We start from the raw sequence: 19,496 nt of genomic DNA, 5'->3' as shown, positions 1-19,496 counted from the left end.
GGCAATCTCTCATGGCCATAATACTGAAAATTTGCAAGAGCATTGACGGGCTGTCGTGGTTGTTTGGACATCAGAGCCGAATGACATTGGCGACACAAAAGCAAATCGGCGAGTGCCCAACAATCAGTTAAGCCTTTCGAATACAATATAGCTCTCTCGTATAACTCCAAGTCATAACTGGACGGAAGGGTGTGCTCTGGCAAACAATCATTACGCAATAAATGTAATGGAATGTTCCGCGAACTAACACCCTTCAAATCAAAGGCACATACATTATGAGCACAGACAGCACATGCTCCTCGTCGTTGAGCAAGCGGGCTCATTTTGTGTTGCCACTCCTTAATTATATCAGTTTTGTCTGCAAAGGAGCGCACACATGGAAACTCGGGATCGTTTTCAACATCGTCAACAATCGTTTCATCACTCGCATGAATGTCACAACGTGCATCATCCGCGGCTTCTTTCTGTCGACGAAGACGAGCAACCCGTTGAACCTTTAAACGACGCGCTGAGTGATCTTGTGCAAAGGGTACGGGCAAAATAGCATGAGAAAAATCACGCCTAGCCACACGCAAATGCTTAAACACAATAAGATTCGGGGCACATGCACAAGTGCAGTCATGCACACGTAACAAGTCCCGTACGTGGTCCTTCAAATCGACCGACATGACACGAACGGAATGAAATCGTGCAATTTCAGCATACTGCTCATGACTAAATACAGAAAAGTTGTCAATAATATGTGAGAGAGTAGGCGCAGACACTGGCAAAAGATCACCAGACGGATATTGTTTGGTGATATGCAAAGACACACGAGACACCCCATAATACCCGAAATACTTGCGTAAAACGCACGATGACACAACAGAATTCCCGTCATTAGGAAGTTCTTGATCCGACGCAACCAACGCGACAGGACGAGCGAATCTGTCGAGAGGGTCAAGCAAAGACGAAGAGCTAGTAGCCATGAATATGAATCACAATGTTAAGGAGATACAGAAAGAGGAGTGAAAGTAATCCACGTCAGACGATGGTGGCGTTTAAAAAAATATAAACAAACACAATTTATAAAAGGTCCGGGATTATCAAGCGTTCATTTTGCTTCACCCTAAACCAGTACCCTTTATAGGGTCCTGGAATTTAACCACCTACTATGGGAATTACCCCACAACACCCAAAACATCATCCCAATATGGCATACCACATAATTATAATTATTCCCACACCCTCACTGCAGCTTCATCACTACACCACAATAGGTCCTCCCTTGTATCTAAGTAGTAGTTTGATATATACATGTATGATATTATATGATAGATTGTTTATTTGTTTATTTGTATTACCTGCTCCTCCTCCAGGGCCTTTTGAAAATAGGGTAGGGTACAGAACATTTTTCTCACTTTTGCCCCTTTGATAGGGGGTGTTCCAGGACATTCAGAACATATTCATAAGCATATATGAGTGGATTTCTATCTTTGTCTCACCCCCTGAAGCATCCTACATCAATAGATATAAAAGATTGGGCAAAGGCTGTGTGTCAAACGCTATGTGTTTGACAATTCATTTGAATAGGGCTGAGTGTCAAACAATATGTGTTCGATGACGAAAGACTGGGTAGAGGTGTCAAATGCTACATGTTCAATTCAATGATGAAATGATTGAGCAGAGGCTTGTGTCAATGCTATGTGCTTGATGATGAAAAGATTGGGCAGAGGCTTGTGTCAAACACTACATGTTTGACGATTCATTTGAACAGGGCTGAGTGTCAAATGTCAGCAAGTGAAGTTGTTATAATGCTTAAGTTGTGGTGTATGACAAACATACCACTATAAATATAAATGTCACTATATTACTGTAACCAAGGGAGGGGTGGTATAATTTGTGTGCACTACTAATCTGCTTGAATTCACCACCACCAAAAACTGTGCTCAATTTGAAGGTGAAAGAGAGATAGATGCTTGATTCAGTCCTGAAAATTTATCTGCCTACAGGGGCAGCCAGATCTATCATTGGCTACCTGCATCAGTGCCAGTTATTACTATGGTAACACTACAGAATAGAGTCATGAATCTCTTCCTCAAAGCCACACATATACCATAGTGATAATTCTCAAAGAATAATCCAATGACTCATTGATAAATCAGATATGTACCAGCGAATGATATGCAACCACAACAACCTTATGTACAACCACCTATACCAGAGGAATGAGCAGCATTACATGCCTATGCTTAGAATTAATACACTACATAGACATGGTAACAGGACAGTGCATATGAAGAATAATGGAAGCAATGGATCCAGAATATTTGCTTGCACAAGATACCCAAAGCAGCACTTTTTCCACAATGATACTAGTCAGATATGCTGTTGCATAAGTAGTGATAAGATAGATTGAACATTTTAAGAATATAGTTACCACTGATATAATTTTTGAGACCACCATTTTAAAATGATGGTTTGCTGCTGCTTTCAACAGTGTGGGGACTGAAGTTCATGCACACAACACGACTATAGCAAAAATGGCCTGATGCAGGTCCATGAACATTCCTTTAGTAATCTTTATGAGGTGTTGGGCAAGTCAACTTCAAGTTTTGAGCATGATATTTGACTTACAGGGTGCCAGGAAAAAACAGATGATCTGGTGGAGCAATTATAAATAGGTTATAATTAAGGGGTGGTGTTAAGACCGTGCTCAAGGAGCGGATCTGAAGGGCTTGGCTTCAGCTTGTGCGCTGCACCCCTTACCCGAGTACGTGCCCTTAATTTCCGAAGGCTAGAAACAAAGTCCGAGGGAGGATGATAAATCCCGGTGGACTTCGAGGGGACAAGTCTGGTAGGCTTTTCCGAGGAAGAGTCAGGCCGATGTTCAGGGGGTTAGTCTGGCTGACGTAAGGAGGGTTAGTCCGGCTGATCATAGGAGGGTTTGTCGGCCGATCATAGGGTTAGTCCGGCTGATATAAGAGGATTAATCCAGCCGACGTAAAGGGGGTTCATCCAGCCGATGTAAGGAGGGTTCGTCAGCCGATCATAGGGTTAGTCTAGCTGACATAAGAGGATTAGTTTGCTGGACAATAGGGGCTTAGTCCACCGGACAATAGGGCCTTTCGTCCGGCAGACACAGCGGAGAGAACAGACAGGTGTAAGGACGGAAATACAGGAAGTCCGAGGGGACGGGAAGATAGGAAGTCTGAGAGGACAGAAAGACAGGAAGTCTGAGAATGTGGAAGCTAGAGGTAAGACTACACTAGACAATGTCTAGAGTAGAAACTGACGGAGGTAGACTACCCTAAGGTAGAGGTGGAGATATAGTACAAGGAATCAATCCGAGGACTCAGAGTTTGGATAGGGAAGTGAACCTGGGCCCATGGAAATAGGTCCAGGTCCCTGGAAACAGCAATGAGGATAATCTAAGGTGATATTCGAACAGAGGAAACTACTACGAGTTTACAATGTATTATATACTATGGACATGTGCGACGGGGACAGAGTCAGCGGAGATCCGGGTCAACAAGAGGAATATACAGAAAGGTGAAACTGACAGGCACAGGGAGAATAATACAGGAATGATTGAGAGAGATGAAGTATCAAATGGATCTGGGCATAGGAGATATGATCAAGAATGAAGTTGGATATTAACTGTCAAGCAGATCTGGGCATATAGGGGTTAGGACAAGGGGACTATACAAATGGGGTAACAGAATAGGAGCAGAACCGGAAATGAACTGTCAAGCGGATCACGGGAAATGGGGACCAAAATGAACTGTGAAGTGGATCCGATGTTTTTAGGGTTAAGTGGGTGTGAGGGTCAGGATATGAGTAGGTCCGATGTTTAGGGTCCGACGTATAGAATGTCCGATGAATAGGAGATCCGAGGTATACAGGAGGAGTGGACAAGCGGACAAGTGGACGAGTGGAGGAGCGGACAAGCGGATGAGTGGACGAGTGGATGACATGGGTGGGATCTGACAAATAGGAGGTCCGAGGAATAGGAGGTCCGGCGTATAGGGGATCCGAGGTATACAGGAGCAGGAGGAGTGGATGACATATTGTGTCGACAGGTTAGGGGAAGCAGGGCAGATCCTGCTGAGGGGTAGGGATAGGGTTAAGGTATAGCTTGGCTACATTTCGGAGGTCCGGACATTGTTTGTCTGGAGAGATGGGATATGATTCAGGGGCTCAGTGTTCGGTATATGACAGGTGGTCTGCAATTATCCTGGCGGACAATGATTCCATCCTGAAGTGACATGGTATAGAATCAATAGTGGGTGAGAGAGTAATCTGGGGTGGACAACTGCATGCACCACACTTTATATTTTGTATGAGCCATGTAGTACCCAGGCAGCCATTCACCTAACTAATTGAATTGTCACTATTACTATTTTGCAAATGTAAATGTCACAATAATATTTGAAAAATGACTACCAAGAAGGTAACCCTACCAAATACCTATGTGGGTCTTGCTTAGCCTAGGCTAGTTTGATGCCAAAGGGGTCTGCTGGCTGATATAAGAATGATAGTTAGTGTCTTTAGGATAAGAAAGAGATAACCTGAAGGTCGAAACATCAGGTCCTACACCTATTACTTCCTCACTTCCTAGTTAAGTAAGAGTTACATCAACATGTTTCCACGCTCTTAATCATGTTAAACAACATTTTTGTGAGAACCAGCGGGATTTGGTCAGGAATAAAGTAAGTGTCAAATTATAACATCATGACAGAGCACTCACCATGTGGATTTGGTTGAGCTGGTTCAACTGTGGCCACACTGCCACTGGGGTTTACAGTCCAAGGACCTTCAGCTTGAGTTGAAGGACCAGCATTATCAGTTTGCATGGCAAATGCAGCAAGTAACACGCATTACCAACCAGCAGCAACTTATGGCTACATTTGGCATCGGCGATACTTCTAAGGGAAAGAATAGAAAGAAGGCAACAAAGGCGCAGCAAGACCGCCAACGGGAGGATGACTGGGAGGATTCATCACCACTGTTGAGCAGTGAAGAGTCCAGCGATATGGATGACAGTGATGAAGATTATGGAAGCAATGACGAACGCGCTGAGCACAGGGCTCTAGCTCATAAAAAGGAGAGGAGGCACAGGGAAGACTTGCATGCGGAGGCCTTAGACGCTCAAAAGATCTTGAATGGCGGGACAAAATTAACCACCTTGAAGACGTGCGAGCTCTATCAGCCTTGGACTCGCCAGTCAAAAATTTCTAGTGATGCCACTGCAGACACTTTTCGAGGCATGAGGCTCATCCAGTTCCACACCTTCGAGTGGTCTATAAAATCAGTAGCCTCACGTGCGCGTGCAATGCACCTCATGGCTTGCATGGTAATAGCTGAACAGGCGGTCATCAATGTATATAGGCCAAAGTTGCGTTGGGATCTGTGAGGAGGTGCCGCTGCAATCTGATTCGCTCTGGAGGAGAATACCACCTCATATTGTGTTGCATTTCATGGTGGTAAGAGGCAGACGATACTCGCTAATGTCAAGGCCTCAAGCCCGCGCCTCGTTAATTTTACGTGGCCAGATGGGCTGGAAGTTGATCAACGCGCACTGACTGAAGTCGAGCGTTCCTTTGATCTGGGCTCCGAGCTAGCTGCACACAAGCGCGATGTCATGTGCTTGGGGCAGTCCTATCAGCTACAGGCCATTATCGACACTGTGCAAAAAAGTCAAATAGCCTGGGAAGATACTACAGGAGCTGTCAACATACAAAAGCAACCTCCCCTTAGGCCTTTGGTGCAACATGCACTTGAAAATATGGTGAAGGTGAGTGTCGCCATAGTGCACTATTGTAGTACTTACTGTGCCCAGTCTTTAAATGCCAATGCATACACCCAGGGTCAGCCTTCTAAGTCAAAGAAGCAGGCCTCCCATGATGAAGTTCCATTTTCCGAGTCATTGGCAGTTTCTTACTGGAGTTCTAATATGGAGGAAGTTATTGATACATCGGTTATGAAGAATGAAAAGTTTGTCATACTTTCATCGCACGAAGATGACCTACATCTTGTCGAGGAGGCAAAGGTCCATGAGTGCAAGCAGAAGCTAGTGGACAGATCTGAAGATGATAGGAAGGTGATGATGGACACAGGCGACTCCACTAGTGGAGGCAACAGTGAGTCTAACGGCTATTTTCCTCCACACAAGCACTTAAATCTTGTACAAGAAAACTCCTACAAGACAATAAGCGATGGTGGGGTCTATGACAGTCATAGAATAGCAGTCAGGAGCGAGGATTTGGATGACAGAGAGAATGAAGAGAGAGTTTTTGATGAAGGCGGAGTGGTGAAACTTGATGACGGAGAATGCAGAGATAATGCAGAGACCGATGTAGGAGACAATCAGGGCATTAATGAGGGACACACTCCAACTTCCCTGCATGATCCTGCTAAACCTGACTGTCCAATTTCCCTCGATCTTAATGACGAGGAGGGCGAAACATCTGACATCAATGGCTCACAGATTTTGAAGGATATTTGCATGGATGCACCTCCAGGTTCTCCATTCACACAGCAGCCCATATGGTCCCTCAATTGATATGATACCAGTGTCAGTGATGATTTGGGGCCTCAAGCCGCTATCTCAGGTATGTATACCATTATATCCTGCAGTTGCAGTGAATGACACATATTTACAATGACCTATCCAAGATTCTGACCTGGAAAAGAATATTGTTGTCGCTCTGGAGGTTCATTTTACTCCAAATATTTGCACCACTGTAGGCTCTGCTATGGTAAAGAAACCTCAAAAGTGTGGTCATAGCTCATTGACATTGTCCAATGAGTCCTGCCATAAAGGACCTGGTATGTTACAGCATTAAATCAGAATTGTATAGCACCCTACTACTACGTAGGGGGTACTAACTTTACCAACAGGATCCAGCCATGACTCTAGGAGAAAACAGAGGCAGCTTTGTGACATAGGACACTCTGTGTTTATGCAATTCCAGGGGATGGATGACCTTGCCAGCCAGCTTGGCTGATGTGCAGGGCGGTACAGTTCTATTACTATCCATTCACCTGTCCATCAAATTATCAAAGAGAACACTGCTGGAGTATTTGGATTGGGACAATGATTCAAGAATCAGCAGCAGCATAGATAAGGGTGGTAGCAAGAAGAGGGTCAGGTGATCTAACTAGTCAACTTCATTCATTAACTATTTGTTTTAGTTCAAGTCTTACCTTTAAGCTCTTAGTATGAGTCAAAGCTAATAAATTTGAAATTTAATTCAGACTGACATGACTGACACCAGTGACTGACTGACTGATTGACTGACTTGTAATACCAGGCACATCAGCAAACTAGGGGGGGCTTGTACAGGATTGTACAATTCTGTACAAGCCTGTACAAGCTCACAGAGCCTACAGCTAAGCCCTCGTTGTACAGGCTTGTACAAGGAGGCACAGACTGTACAGCTTGTACAGCTTGTAGGCTTGTGAGCTTGTGAAGTCTGTGGGGCCTGTATAATTTTCGATATTATGGTCAATAAAACAAAAGAATTACAAATCATTATTCCTAATTGAATTTATGCCACTTTGCTGGTTTGAACTCTCGAGCTTACAACACATCAGCTGAGATCACATGATCAATTCACACACTTTCGAGCATCACTTACCATTAGACTACAGGACCTTGTATATATGTAGGCAGTAATTGATATATATACCATATCCATGGACTTAGAATAAAATACGATACTTTCTAAGTCTAATACAATACTCTACCATTAGGATTTTGATAAGGAATGACTAGGGTAGACTGGCAACTTTTTCGATGAAAATCAAAGTTGTAGCCCTTGTGAAGGGTAGTCTTTCCATAGTCTCATGACATTTTTTGGTTAAGATTCTAATGAGTTATAAGCAAAACACTACGAAGTGGTGTGTTCAAGAAAGTTCAGGCACCTAGGGTAGACCGTGGGAATCTTTACTGATAAAAATCAAAGTTGCAGCCCTTGTCAAGGGTAGTCTATCTGTAGTCTCATGTCATTTTTTGTTTAATATCCTAATGAGTTATAAGCAAAATACTACGAAGTGGTGTGTTCAAGAAAGTTCAGGCACACAAATAATGTGACCGATGTTTGCTTATTAAGACTAAGAATACCAACAGGAATACAATAGTAAAGAAAGGACTTGATTAAATTTCGAGTTTTTGGTTATTAGGGATTTTGATTAAGGACCATGATAAGGAATGACTAGGGTAGACCGTGGGAATATTTCCGATGAAAATCAAAATTGTAGCCCTTGTCAATGGTAGTCTATCCATAGTCTCATGACATTTTTTGGTTAAGATCCTAGTGAGTTATAAGCAAAATACTAGAAAGTGGTGTGTTCAAGAAAGTTCAGGCACACAAGTAATATGACTGATGTTTGTTCATTTTACTAATATTAGTGTAGACTATCGTATTAGACTATTGAGTTAAGACTATTGAGTGTAGACTATTGTATTAGACTATCGAGTTACTACACTATTACTTAGTAGTGTTAGTCTTGTAAGCCCTGTCAACCTTGTGAGGCCTGTGCAACCTTGTACATGTCTGTGAGGCCTGTGAGGCCTGTTGCGAAAACCCTAGTTTGCTGATGCATGTAATTACTATATACGGCCAAATGTGACTGGCTGTGTTTTAGACAGCAGGTCACCAAAATTGATAATGTGTCAATAGTTGTGTGATAGTGAAAATAAAGGTGGCACTATTTACCTGAAGTTGTGTACCATACACCACAAATCTTAACTTGAGGCCGATCAAATAGAATTGTTGTGCGATAAGCTGATCAAAAACATCGTACTGGGACAAAAAATTACAGCATGATTAGGGTTAGGGTTATTCCACACGTAGAAACAAGTGACAGAACAACCCCGTTGAACAGAACAGATAGACTTTTGGCCAGGAGGCACATATAGCTGGGGGGAGTCATGTATCAAGTACTCGTACCTGTAATAAAGGGTGATACATGAATCACTCTGAGTTGTAGGACCTCTGATACATCAATGTACTGGGCTGTATAATCCCTTAATAGGCTGAGCATAGAATATGAACCAAGGCCATTCTCGGCATCCTTGATCCAACAGATGTTGTTGTTACCTGACATTCTCGATCTCAGAGATCTCACTAATCAGACTGACACTGGACTGACTGGACTGATGTCAGACTGATATATGACTGACTCATGGAATTCAGTGACTATGTCATGGAAGTCACAGAAGTTTATAACTGCGTAAGTCTGTAGTACAAATGTCAGTCCGTCAGGTCAGTCAGTCTGAATGTGTTAACTAATCAGACTGACACTGGGCCTACATTGGACTGATGTCTGACTGATATATCATATGACTGACATTAACACTACAACTTGAATCAAACGGAAATGTACGATGATATATATAATATAGTACATTATCTTAATCAAAAGCACGTCTCAACACTTTCGGCCTGTCCAGCGTGTCCTGTTGCTGGGTGACTTCAGCCTCTTGCTGAGCCAGTTTCACTTGTTGCTGGGCTAGCTTGGCTTTCTGCCGGTCCAACTGAGCTTATTTCTCCACCACTTTAGCCTGTCTCTGGGCTAATTCGGCGTCTGTTTGACTCCTTTCGATCCACGTCTGGGCCAATTTCAGCTGATTCTTCACAATCATGTTATCCATGGTCCGCTTGGCCCTCTCAAAATCCTCCTTCAGATGATAATTTATCTTCTAGTGTTCCTCCTTGATAAGATTGAGCCTTGCAATAGCTTGCATGCATGTTCCACGGCAGACCACGAATGGCGGTACCTCTTGAATAGGTTTCTGTCTTGGTCTCCTCTGCTAATAATTCTTATTAGAACTTGTCTTCAAGTTGGCTGTAATGAATTGGCTCACATACCTTCTTTGGTTTTTGTTTGTCTGCGGATGCAGCTATCCTTGTCTTACGAGTGTGTCGGGTTACCATGGTATTTCACCTCAGATAGTAGGGGGTGGGAGGCTCAGTGTGTATCTTAATAAGACCGTCTGTGCGAGAGGTCTTGGTCAGGAAAATAATAGTGAATTGATAATTTTGACTCCGATTGTGTGTATGCAACTGTGGATGTGGACATCACAGATCCATACTGAGAAATGCTTTTGTCTACCCAAACAGTGGAATTTTATTTACCTAGACACATCCATGACCAGGAAAACTGCAGCCCCTATATTTTAAATGTTGTGTCGAATTATAGACATCTCAAACAGGGTGCATGTTGTCAGAGTCCTGGTAGAGCGGTGTATAAGTAGACAATACCGCAAACCTAAACAAAGTCAGAAATACTCACTGGTAATGATGTCGAGGACCATATGTTCGGACATATCACACATTTGCCAACATATAGGCCAGTGAGCGAAAGTGATTCCCTGTAGCCTGTTGGTGTAGACTACCAATCTGTATGAGTGCGAGTATAAATGCTCGTCCCAAGGGGATTGCTACTGAAGGAAGTCTTTGTGATATAAATGTGAAGGAATCAACCCTACAGACTTAAGATCTATGAGGCTAATGTGCGGAGGCGGAAAGGAAAGGAAAGTCCAGTGTAAGAAAACGGATGTCCGGACAGAAGTGGACTTGGCAGAATGGATTTCTAGCGGTACGACAATGACTTGGCAAGGTTTTGAGGTTACGAGCTACTGAAAGCGATCCGTAGAATGGAAGAGAGTTGACTCAAGTATGGGAGAACAGAAGCACAAGTGTCCATACAAAGATCTGTGGTGGTGCAGAAAGCTAAAGGACAATGATGATCTTAAGGACTTATTGTCTCTCCAGCCAGTCCTGGATGCACTTTTGCACTTTCAATTGGGTCCACAAATGACATGTTAACTATTGGTTGCAGCAGTGGTTCATAGCTGAGGCAGGCATAGATGACGGCCCAGTGTCAGGTTTACTACGGTTTCTAGATACTTATGGCAGTGACAATGAATATGATGATAAGGAAGCGGATGCCTGTTTGAAATGATACACCGCAGATAATGAGCAATTTTATATCCAGAGCGCAGTTCAAACTCACCCATTGGGGTCATAGGCATCTTCGCAAAATTGACACCGGGGGGAAAGAGAATGTATTTATCAACCCCCACAGTAACATTCCTAAGCGCAAATCATTAGTCTCAGCCAGCCTATGTGTCTAAGACAGTGAGTTGGGTGTGCTTGCACGCCTCCTAGCTTATGCCGCCTGGGCTGCACATAGTGCTTGTATACTCCGGTATACCCCGCACCACATCAACGTCCAATTGGACACCGACCAAAGTGCTACCCTAGGTCAAAGACTTATGGGACCACATCTTGTGGTTTTCCTCCATGTTTGACGCAACTCATCCCTACAAGTTCCTAGACTCACTGCTGCCACTTGGATATGTAAGCCTATCTCCTGGCCCAAGCCAACCATCCACTGCGATCTCTCTGCCCCATCCACGATACACTTTGACATCAGCATTCCATTCCCCAGACCAATGCTCATTTTTCTCCCAAATCTCTAGGGTGGGCCAGATGCTACATACAGAGACTGCTCCATAGAGAGAGCACCCCCATCAGGGGGGCGAGTGCATATCCAAAACTTACTTGAGGTCCATGGAGAATCATTGTGGCAATTTTGGTGAGCATTACTGCATGCAGATCCAGTGAGTCACAGCTAACACACAATACCATGCCATGAAGGATGACTGCATCAGAATTGCTTGAACTCACTCAAGCTTTGTCCCTCCCTGACGAGATCAGAACAGACTCAGGACACAAGTTCACCACATTTGAAGCTTTGTGCCTCACTTGCGCTCACTAATGCTCAGCTGGTGACCTGTATGAGCTTGTATCTACATTTGACCATTCCGCTACTGGCATATCTGAAATAGTCAATTGGGTCATCATTTTTGTTGACAAAAAATGGGGGCACCTCTTGGATTTTGATCAAGAGCATCTGCTCTCCCGACCTAACTTGGAAAAGTACATAAGGGCAGTCCATGAAAGTGGTGCACCTTTAACTGGAATTTGGGGTTTTATTGACTGCACCATACGGCACATCTGTCGGCTGTCTCACTGGCAACGGCAGGCATATAACGGTCATAAAAAATACCACACTCAAGTTTCAGGCTGTGATGTTGCCAAATGGAATGTTTGGTCATCTATATGGCCCTGTCAAAGGATGACACAACAATGCCTTTCTGCTATCGGAAAGTGGGCCATGACTAATTGCAAGGAATATGCTGTGCGTGACGATGTAGGTGAGGATACGGCACCTATCGAGGACTGCTTTTTGCAGCTCTTCGGAGATGCTGCCTATGGTGTCAGTCCGCAAATGATCAGCCCATTTTCAGGTCCTGGAAATTGCACAGAAGAGGAATAGCAGTTCAATGCAGCCATGGGGGCTGTGCGGATAGAGGTCGAGCATGGATTTGGTATTGTTGCAAACATGTGGCCAGTACTCAATGCACACTGGAAGATGCACATTTTTCTTCTCCCATTGGAACCCAGTATTGCACAGCTGTCATTCTTACGAACGCAGTCAACTATTCACCGCACTCTTACACATGCAGGACTGAACCTCAAGCATGTACAGAAACTTGCATCCAAGAGGAAACCACTTGTCCGTGCAGGATTCATCTGTTGTATCAGCCAATACCCAGCCCATTGCTTGGTCACTCTTGATGAGGTTTCAAAGGATAACAGGACATATGCACGTATGTGGGGAAGGGCTTTTTGTGGTGAGTGAGTGGAGAAGCATAATCCATTTTTTGGAAGGAAAGGTTCTCAATGCTGGGTACTATGGCATTGGATGAGGGCATTATAGCAATACAAGTCATTGAAGGGAGCTTCACATGTGAACTGTTTCTAGGGCTTCTGTGTGATGATTTGGTGAGTCAGTGATCATGAACTAATGACAATGCAAACTAACTGCATGTTCGAGTCTAGCTTCCCTGCACAAACCCATATCCTGGACCACAAAGTGTCATTGTCCTCGACAATGCATGCATTCGCCATTCCAATGAAGTTGTTGACCTATCATATCCCACATTCCTGAACCTTATCCCCGATCTGATCTACAGCCATTCCCTCAGATCTGTTCCTTATCTCGATTCTGCTTCTTACCCCATTTGTACAGTCCCTTTGTTCTAATCCATATATGCCCGGATCCATTTGACAGTTAATATCTGGATTCATTCTAGATCATGACCCCTATGCCCAGTGTGGGTACAACAATCCTGCTGAGGTGCAGGGAAATGTAGTAGGTACAATGTCAATTATGAGGCCAGAGACTGAAGGTTTCCTGCACCAGATCCACTCAACACTTCATTTCCGTATCCATTCTCAATTGTTTCTATATTATTTTCCTTGCGCCTGTCAGTTTAACCTTTCCATATGTTGTTAGTTATATGATCATTCACCTCTACAGTATGCTTTTCTATCCTTTTCATGGTCTCTATACGTACATATTCATTACCTATATTTCTCTGACCATTCACTCACTTTCCTGTCCTCCCTAGGACTTGTCTAGGTTGAGTTATCCCTTACCTTTGTGTTATGGCTTGTCTGTTTAAATTTGTTTACCATACATCGCCCATATCCCAGAGTCCAGTGCTCCCTGCCTCTTTGGCAACTTACTCTGGACTCTAGGTACTGTATACCTTTACTATACTTGAATACATTGGCAACTTACTCTGGACTCTAGTCCTGATCATCTTTGGTCACTCAGGAGCCTCTAGAAGCGGCCCATTCAGTTCCCATTGCAACATATGTTGCTCACGTTGACCTGGATCTCCACTGACTGCGTCCCCATTGCATATGTCCATAGTATATAATACCTTGTAAACTCACAGTAGTTTCCTCAGTTTGAATATCATCTTAGACTCTGCCCATTCCCATTCTCTGTCCCTCTCTGTGTCTGAGGATTGATTCCTCATAAGTTGGCTTACTATACTCTGCCATCCAAAGTTAAGGGCAAGTACTCGGGTAAGGGGAGCAGTGCACAAGCTGAAGCCAAGCCCTCTGGATCCGCCTTTCAAGCATAGTCTTGAGATTTTCCTAGTTTCCTTAGTACTACCATGGTGAAGTCCCTCCAAGGACCATAGTAAGTTTTAAGGATGAAGACTGCCCTAAATAGATGGAGCAAGAATTCACATAGGAGGTTAGTGCAACATACAAAAATAATGTTGGAAATCCCGTCTGGGCCCGATGCCTTGTACAGGCTTAACTTTGAGATGTTACATTTGAGCTGTTCAATGGTGATCGGGGCTGGAGTCAGTTCCATGTTGGGGTATTTGAAATCTTCGGGTACTGATGATGTTGCTGGTGGGTGGGGGGTGTCACGTACCATACATGGAGCCCCCTGAATCATATCCCATCTCTCCTGACAAGTCTCCGAGTATGCAGTCCATTGTGGATAATACCACGAAACGTGTCACGCTGGTCCTTCCAACTGCTCCGGAAGTAATTGACCTCGACGTTGAAGAAAATGATGCTGCTCCCGTTGCTGAACAGGATGATGAAGCTAATCTAAGTATGTGAACTTATTCTCATGTCTACATGGACCTAGATTAATTTTTACCCACAGATGCACTCAAGAAAACTTGGTGTTCAGTAGTCTATACATTTTTTAAGCTTGATGCTGTGGCTGTCCAGTATCACAATGGACATTTAGTTCATTTCTTCCCTTGTGGGGCACACAAGTGCAAACTCTCTGTCGGAGGTGTCCGCCGCTTCCAGGACTCCAAGGATAAGTCATCGACTACAAATCTAAGGCACCACGCCAATGGCTGCTGGGGCAAAGAGGCAGTTGATTGTGCATTTAATGGCAGAAAGGTACCAGCCACGAGCGGATCAGTTTTCTCTGCCTTTGCTCGAAAAGGACAACAACCTGTCCGTCATACTTATCAAATGCACACGAGTAACAAAGTTCAGTGAGTCAGCATTTCATTAACATCATGAAGTCTCTGAAGAAAAGAAAACAAGAGGACAAGAGTGTCGTGTGAGGTTATTAGAACTACGTATGCTACTACTTCTTGTATGTACCTGCGGGTAAGCTACTATACCGCGGGTTAGTAAGGGTAATACCGTACCCCTACCCGTACGGGTATGGTGTTGACGGGTACAAGTACAGTGTGGTTCTTCCGACCTGCGGGTATACCTGTGCTATACCCTACCTGCATGCTGATATCAGTCTGTCTACTACAGGCTTGTGATGGTACTTATGTAGCTGATATATCACTTCCGTGTTCTGTCTATCCAGTATTCCATTACATGATATATCAGCCTTGTGTTGTTGTGCAGTGTGAGCATAGGACATTGATTATACACCTCTGTCATCAATGAAATCATATATGTGCTGAAATATTTGTACTATGGTGTATATGTGAGAGGCCTGGCGACACTAGTGGGAGTCCATGATGAGACCGTCTGGCTTCCCACAATGACCTACACCTATGCGTCCTCTGGTATACCTATGATCACCCCTATCATTTTGGTCAGAACCACACTCTAGAACTTATCCACCAAGAATATACTTGGCCGGGAATTTGCATGTATGTTAAAGACTGTGTCAAGTCATGCCTCTGACAAATATCGCCCAGAAATCCAGAAGTTGACTTGTAGGCTTCTTCAAGTTGTGCAATTCCCTGTATCTCTTCAACCAATTGATATAATGTTGCATTTGTACAACATTGCAGCGTGTATATCCAACTGAACTCCTTTTGGCCTCCAGGATCAGCTCAGGCATAATATAGGGAACACCACTGTTATTCAAGGTCCACTGGCATCAACTGCCAGCCATGTATACCAGAACTTGTGTCGCTCCCACCTCCTTGCCCATCTATGTATCTACTTTGCTCAATGTATTGCAGTATCTGTGAGGCAGTTCATCGCTGAACATCTTGAGAATGAAGGACTTGAGATCGTCATATTGCCGTGGATACCCTCCCATATATACATCACATCTGACAGCCCCCACACAATCATTATGACTGTCCCCAACCAATCTCAAATGTCGATCAAGAAATCGGACATTGTCAAAGTGACATCCAGAGCACATTGAAAGGCTTTTTGACAAGAGCAATCACAACCATAAAGAATGTGCGTAAAAATCATCACACTTATCATACCTCCACAGTGTCACACTGCTACATGAAAGTTTATGATTCAAACCTCCTCACAACGCCGACCATCTACTCCTCCCTCAATCGCATATAACTATGGAGGGATCTCCGATGCAGATTGACTCAGACACTTATTTCCCTTTTGACGACAATAACACGACACATATAGTTCACGCAGACGATCAGATGGAAGTAGGATTGCCAGAGTGGAACATGAGTTGGTAAATTAAACCTATGGCGACCAACCCATACACCCTCATCACAGGTGGGACTGACAGACATCACTGTGCTACTCGAGGTTGATATCCAGTCGTCTAGACAGTGAAAGTTTGTGCATTTGGTGGTTATTGGTGAAGCACACTCCCAAGATAACCTTGGGCCAGACAATGATGTGGCGTATAACAGTTGTTCATATGCGTATGAAATACTGTGAGGTGCTATTGACACAATGTATGAATGGTAGTGCAAGTAAGTGAAAGTGGTTACACTGCAGGGTATGTAGCATCATTCTATTGTCCTCCTGGCCCTTGTGATATATGGAACATGAAACACCAAGCACCTTGGGTCCAGTAGTGTCCCTGTCCAAAAAGAATTCATGAATGAAATGAACGGAGCATGTCTAGACTTACCATCCTGAAAGGCCCTGCAGGATGCTGATGAGGCCGTCCAGCCAAATGGACACCATTTTGTCCGTCTGACTGGAGGGAGATGGGCTTTGAGTCATTTTAATGAGGCTGTATGTTGAGCAGAGGAGGATGAGAACAGTGAATGATACATTACTCACCAGGACAGGTATTTATGCAGCAAGTGCTGTCGTAATTTTTGATCCTCAAGAAAACATTGCAACTACTAAGTCCATGGATATATATCAGAGGAGGAGTGAGGATTGACTTATTGACGACTCGGACAAAGCAGTGCGAAGAAAATATCAGCTGAATAAGCTGATGTGGATCAACAGTTACTAGTAGTATAAGTCAAAGCTAATAAATTTGGATATTATCTTCTTTGCCAGCAGGCATATGACTTGCCAGTAAATAAAATATTGTGCAAATATGTAGATGTCAAATTTAATCCAGACTGACATGACTGACCCCACGGAGTGACTGACCTGTCAGACTGACTTGTTATACCAGGCATGTAAATACTATATCAGTGTGACTGTGGCTGATCATAGTTTGTGCTGCCAGTGAGTGTTATTCTCCATTACATGGGGTCAGGTCTGCACCTTTCTCTCCCAAATTCCATTGTCTTAACTGTTCTGAGTCCTTTGATATTGTAAAATATCTGTCACAGTAGACAAATAATTGTCCTGCTGCACACCAACCACAATTTACTTCCTCTTTTAAGCAGGGCCTTTGATGAACGGGATACACTTGCCAGAGGAACAACCATTGACTTGAAGTCCAACATGATAGTCAATTTCCAAAATATCTGACACACGTGCACTCACAGACTGCACTCATGCACACGGTAGCAATACACATAGCAGGACTGAGGAGAGGAAGGGTGGGTCCCACAAGAAGAAAGGCAGCAATGCGCGTCGCCGACAAAAGAGGAAAGAACAGGTCGCCAACACATACAGTATAGGACCGGCATTTGAGCTAGTGAATTTTGTTGACCATCTCAAGTGAACACTCATACAAAAATGAAAATTTTGATTTGGCAGTCATGTTTAGATATATGATGACCATGCTAATACAACACTACAGAGCAATCGAATGAGTGATGCGTGCACAATGTGTGGATCAGTAGAATGTCTTGATATCTATTTTTTTCACCAATTGAGCCAGCCCTAATATGGATTTATAGAGTGTGAGAGTACTAAGTGATTATCACCGTAAACGATCCTCAGTTTGTTGAGTCCGGAATGCAAGTCCAAATTTGGTTAGTTTCACTATCTTGTCCTGCAGATAAACACTTTGATAATAGATTTTGAGACCCTCGTCCGGAATCCCAGTGGCAGCACATTGTTGTGTGTTGAACATATTTTATTGTACCGAAACTGTACTGTAGATATCAATCTTTCATTTGGCAGGATTTCTGACATTGATAGTTGAACAATTCCTTCTCGCTGCATTGATTGGTGCTGAGAGAGGGCATGTTTCTGACCTGTAGCATGCATACATTTTTTTTATTCATTTCTACTTGACAGTATACAAGATTCATGTATTTCAGATAAATCTGCACTATTCGATGGGTTGATAAACAAATGTTAAGTGTGTGGTAGCTGTTTGGCTCAAATGATGGTGCTGGCTCAAATGCCGGTCCTATACTGTATGCACCTAAGCTGAAATTGACTTCCAAGCGTGTCCTTGCAAATCCCTTCCCCACACCAATATCTTTGTGGGGAATGCACATAGCCAACAGAGCAATATTGGAAAAACGTACTGAATGCAGACGAATCTCTGAAGGTGATGTAAACATGTACATGTACCCTTTCCTGTGTTGAAATCGCTTTTCAACTGCTTGGTTGGTGAGTACATGGAGGAGGGGGGCTGCAGATCATAATTCCCTCCATAGAATGGGGGCAGCGATTGTGAAAGAACACCTGTTAAGGCTTAATGAGGGGGAAGAATCTGCGTAGAGGTGCTGCTGTTGCCCATCCAGTCAGGGATGGGTTGGCTTTGGCAGTGGTGCTGCAAGCTCTTTGTCGTCATCACAGATAGAAGTGTGGCGCTGAGTGTTAGCCTTTCGAGGATGTGGTGAATCAACGACCTCGCTTTGTAATGCTAAAGCGGCGAGGGTATTGCCCAGTTCACAACGAATGAAGACATCCGAGTCATTGGACGAAAGGTGGCAGGTGGTTTAAACAGAAGATGGGCAAAAAGGGATCCTGAGCGTAATTTGCGAGTGTGTTGCACGACTTGTGATATGATTGTGAGCTGTAAAAATGTTGCAATGGGAACTGAATGGGCAGCTTCTAGAGGCTCCTGAGGGACCAAAGATGATCAGGACTAAAGTCCAGAGTAAGTAAGTTGCCAATGTATTGAAGTGTAGAGTAAAGGTATACAGTACCTAGAGTCCAGAGTGAGTTGCCAAAGAGGCAGGGAGCACTGGACTCTGGAATATGGGCGATGTATGGTAAACAAATGTAAACAGACAAGCCATAACACAAAGGTAAGGGATAACTCAACCTAGACAAGTCCTAGGGAGGTCAGGAAAGTGAGTGAATGGTCAGGGAAATATAGGTAATGAATATGTACATATAGAGACTATGAAAAGGATAGAAAAACATACTGTAGAGGTGAATAATCATATAACTTACACATGAGGTACCCCTTCATTCCCACCATCCACATCCGGATGCTATTGACTTGTGGATGCCATTAAATTGCGGATGATGGATAACACGTGAGACAATTGGAACAGGCAGGAGAAGGGTTATGTACTTCTGTTGCAATGTGATTGCCACACATTAGCC

The 19,496-nt window shown here is 43.7% G+C and overlaps 3 protein-coding genes across 3 annotated transcripts; 2 read left to right on the top strand and 1 right to left on the bottom strand.

Moving 5' to 3' along the window:
• Positions 1-4,417: 4,417 nt before the first annotated feature.
• DEU56DRAFT_754125 (uncharacterized protein) lies at positions 4,418-6,989 on the top strand (the record flags this gene model as incomplete). Its single annotated transcript, XM_041349774.1, has 10 exons — positions 4,418-4,453; positions 4,665-4,691; positions 4,721-5,303; positions 5,371-5,465; positions 5,498-5,776; positions 5,849-6,122; positions 6,174-6,531; positions 6,556-6,593; positions 6,730-6,810; positions 6,883-6,989. The coding sequence occupies 10 exons, from the start codon at positions 4,418-4,420 to the stop codon at positions 6,987-6,989; spliced, it is 1,878 nt and encodes a 625-aa protein (XP_041211088.1).
• A 3,901-nt stretch (positions 6,990-10,890) lies between these two features.
• DEU56DRAFT_754124 (uncharacterized protein) lies at positions 10,891-11,952 on the bottom strand (the record flags this gene model as incomplete). The annotated part of the gene is made up of 6 exons (XM_041349773.1): positions 10,891-10,940; positions 11,005-11,084; positions 11,181-11,251; positions 11,335-11,469; positions 11,556-11,599; positions 11,808-11,952. The coding sequence occupies 6 exons, from the start codon at positions 11,950-11,952 to the stop codon at positions 10,891-10,893; spliced, it is 525 nt and encodes a 174-aa protein (XP_041211087.1).
• A 2,351-nt stretch (positions 11,953-14,303) lies between these two features.
• DEU56DRAFT_910384 (uncharacterized protein) lies at positions 14,304-14,888 on the top strand (the record flags this gene model as incomplete). Its single annotated transcript, XM_041357169.1, has 2 exons — positions 14,304-14,484; positions 14,539-14,888. 2 exons carry the CDS (start codon positions 14,304-14,306, stop codon positions 14,886-14,888), a joined length of 531 nt encoding a protein of 176 aa, XP_041211086.1.
• Between the last annotated feature and the right edge of the window lie 4,608 nt (positions 14,889-19,496).

This window comes from Suillus clintonianus, assembly GCF_016758775.1.
Source record: "Suillus clintonianus strain FC179 chromosome Unknown DEU56scaffold_18, whole genome shotgun sequence".
Taxonomy (NCBI): domain Eukaryota; kingdom Fungi; phylum Basidiomycota; class Agaricomycetes; order Boletales; family Suillaceae; genus Suillus; species Suillus clintonianus.
This window is presented reverse-complemented; position numbering and strand designations above follow the sequence as displayed.